The 1,673-nt window shown below is 37.2% G+C and overlaps 1 protein-coding gene across 1 annotated transcript in view; it reads left to right on the top strand.

Moving 5' to 3' along the window:
- LOC106934751 (ATP-binding cassette sub-family A member 2-like) overlaps positions 1–1,673 on the top strand; it is a 122,614-nt gene that overhangs the window by 115,230 nt on the left and 5,711 nt on the right. The window contains exon 31 of the mRNA XM_015014850.1: positions 1,400–1,613. Coding sequence (XP_014870336.1) covers positions 1,400–1,613 — 214 coding nt within the window. The remainder of the gene's footprint in view (positions 1–1,399; positions 1,614–1,673) is intronic.

Below are 1,673 nucleotides of genomic sequence, written 5' to 3'. Positions count from 1 at the left end.
CTTCATGAAAAACACATTCAGGTTCATTGTATTTATTCTAAGAAAAGAGAAAATCAAGTTGGTGGTTAACCTAATGAGCACATGGCAGCAGTTCATAGCAGTTAGAAGCAGTTAACATTTTAAGGTAAGGGTTAGGGTCATTTTATTTATACAGCACATTTTCAGCAACAAGGCAATTCAAAGTGCTTTACGTGAGTTAAAAGGAAATACAAACAAAATAACAAAACAAAGGAAAGAAAACTAATTTAATGTTCTAAAGTATGTAAACCAAGTGCTCCTGTTCAGGGTTGCTAAGTATCCAATTCCATTTCTAAATAGTGAGTACTCTACAGTTTCTGATAACATAAGCTAAAGAGTGACTGATCTAATTCCTTTTCTGGGTTAAAAGTAATAGAAACTAAGCAGTGACTGTTCCTGTTAAGTATTTCCGGATTCCTAGTTCGTAGTTATTCTAATTCTAATTCTGATCCCGCTGGGTTTGTCCCCGCAGGACAACAGGGCTCTCCTCTGCCCAGACTTCTTGTCAAAAATTTGATCAATTTCTTTAAGAGATCGGTTGACTAGATCCATAATTTGTAGATTTGGATGATGTGCAAAGAAAGGCTCCAAAAATATAGAAAAAGACAGAAGAAAAACAGAGCAAGCAGAGCAGGCATAGGTAGGGAAGGAGCAGAGGAAAAAAGCGTCCGCCTTCACCGAGAGCAAGAGAAAAGGTCATTTTACAATTGAACATACCTAAAATGGGAAACATTAACATTGAAAACTTTTAATAACATACACACAACACAGCAAATTTACTCATGAACCACTGTGCACTATCAGATGTGTCCAAAATATATTTTAAAATATAATTCTTGTAAAGAAAACACAGAGCTGATATCTCAGTGAGACAGCAACAGAAAAAGGGAATAAGTTACCAGTTACTATGGTAACCACCAATTGCCAAAGTAACATAACAGAACTTAAAACATCAATAAATATCTAAAGAAACAACTTGTTGAATAAACAAAATAAATTCAAAGAACAAATAAGCAAATTTTGTCAAACTTCACATTTATAATATTGTTCAAATAAAACCCTGTCACATATCATGTATTTAAAAACATGAGGCCAGTCTCATTTGTGATGAATGTCATTCAGTGTGTAGATGACAAACTGAATGTCAAAGTGTGTCATTGGGTGGGAGAATTTTTCTTGTTGGTTGATTTCAGAAAGAACTCCCTTTTTAGAAGCCTGTGTTTGTTCTGTTGCATTGGAACATTTTGTTCAAAACATGTAAAGCAAATTATGATTCTGTAAAAAAAAAAAAAAAGAAGAAAGAACACAAACTATTAATAATAAAGATTATGCTGTTATTCCAAAATATGCTATGTGAGATAAATGTTTGTCATTTTGTCAGAGCCCGTTACATCTCCTCCTACCCTCCCTCTCTCCATCCGTGAGCCGGTCCGCTGTACCTGCTCTATGCAGGGCACGGGCTTCTCCTGTCCCAGTGGGGTCGGAGGTCGCCCCCCTCTCATGAAGGTGGTGACAGGAGACATTTTGGTGGACATCACAGGCAGGAACGTCTCTGAGTATCTGCTCTTCACTTCGGACAGAGTGCGGCTCCACAGGTATTGCTGGGCAGGTGCCAGTGTTCCATCAGATCATCATACGCTGTCAGAATAGCATAC

This window comes from Poecilia latipinna, unplaced genomic scaffold (genome assembly GCF_001443285.1).
Source record: "Poecilia latipinna isolate Pla-1442-1.1 unplaced genomic scaffold, P_latipinna-1.0 Scaffold1854, whole genome shotgun sequence".
NCBI classification, from domain to species: domain Eukaryota; kingdom Metazoa; phylum Chordata; class Actinopteri; order Cyprinodontiformes; family Poeciliidae; genus Poecilia; species Poecilia latipinna.
Note: the sequence above shows the minus strand (reverse complement) of the source record. Positions and strands in the feature narration are given on the sequence as shown.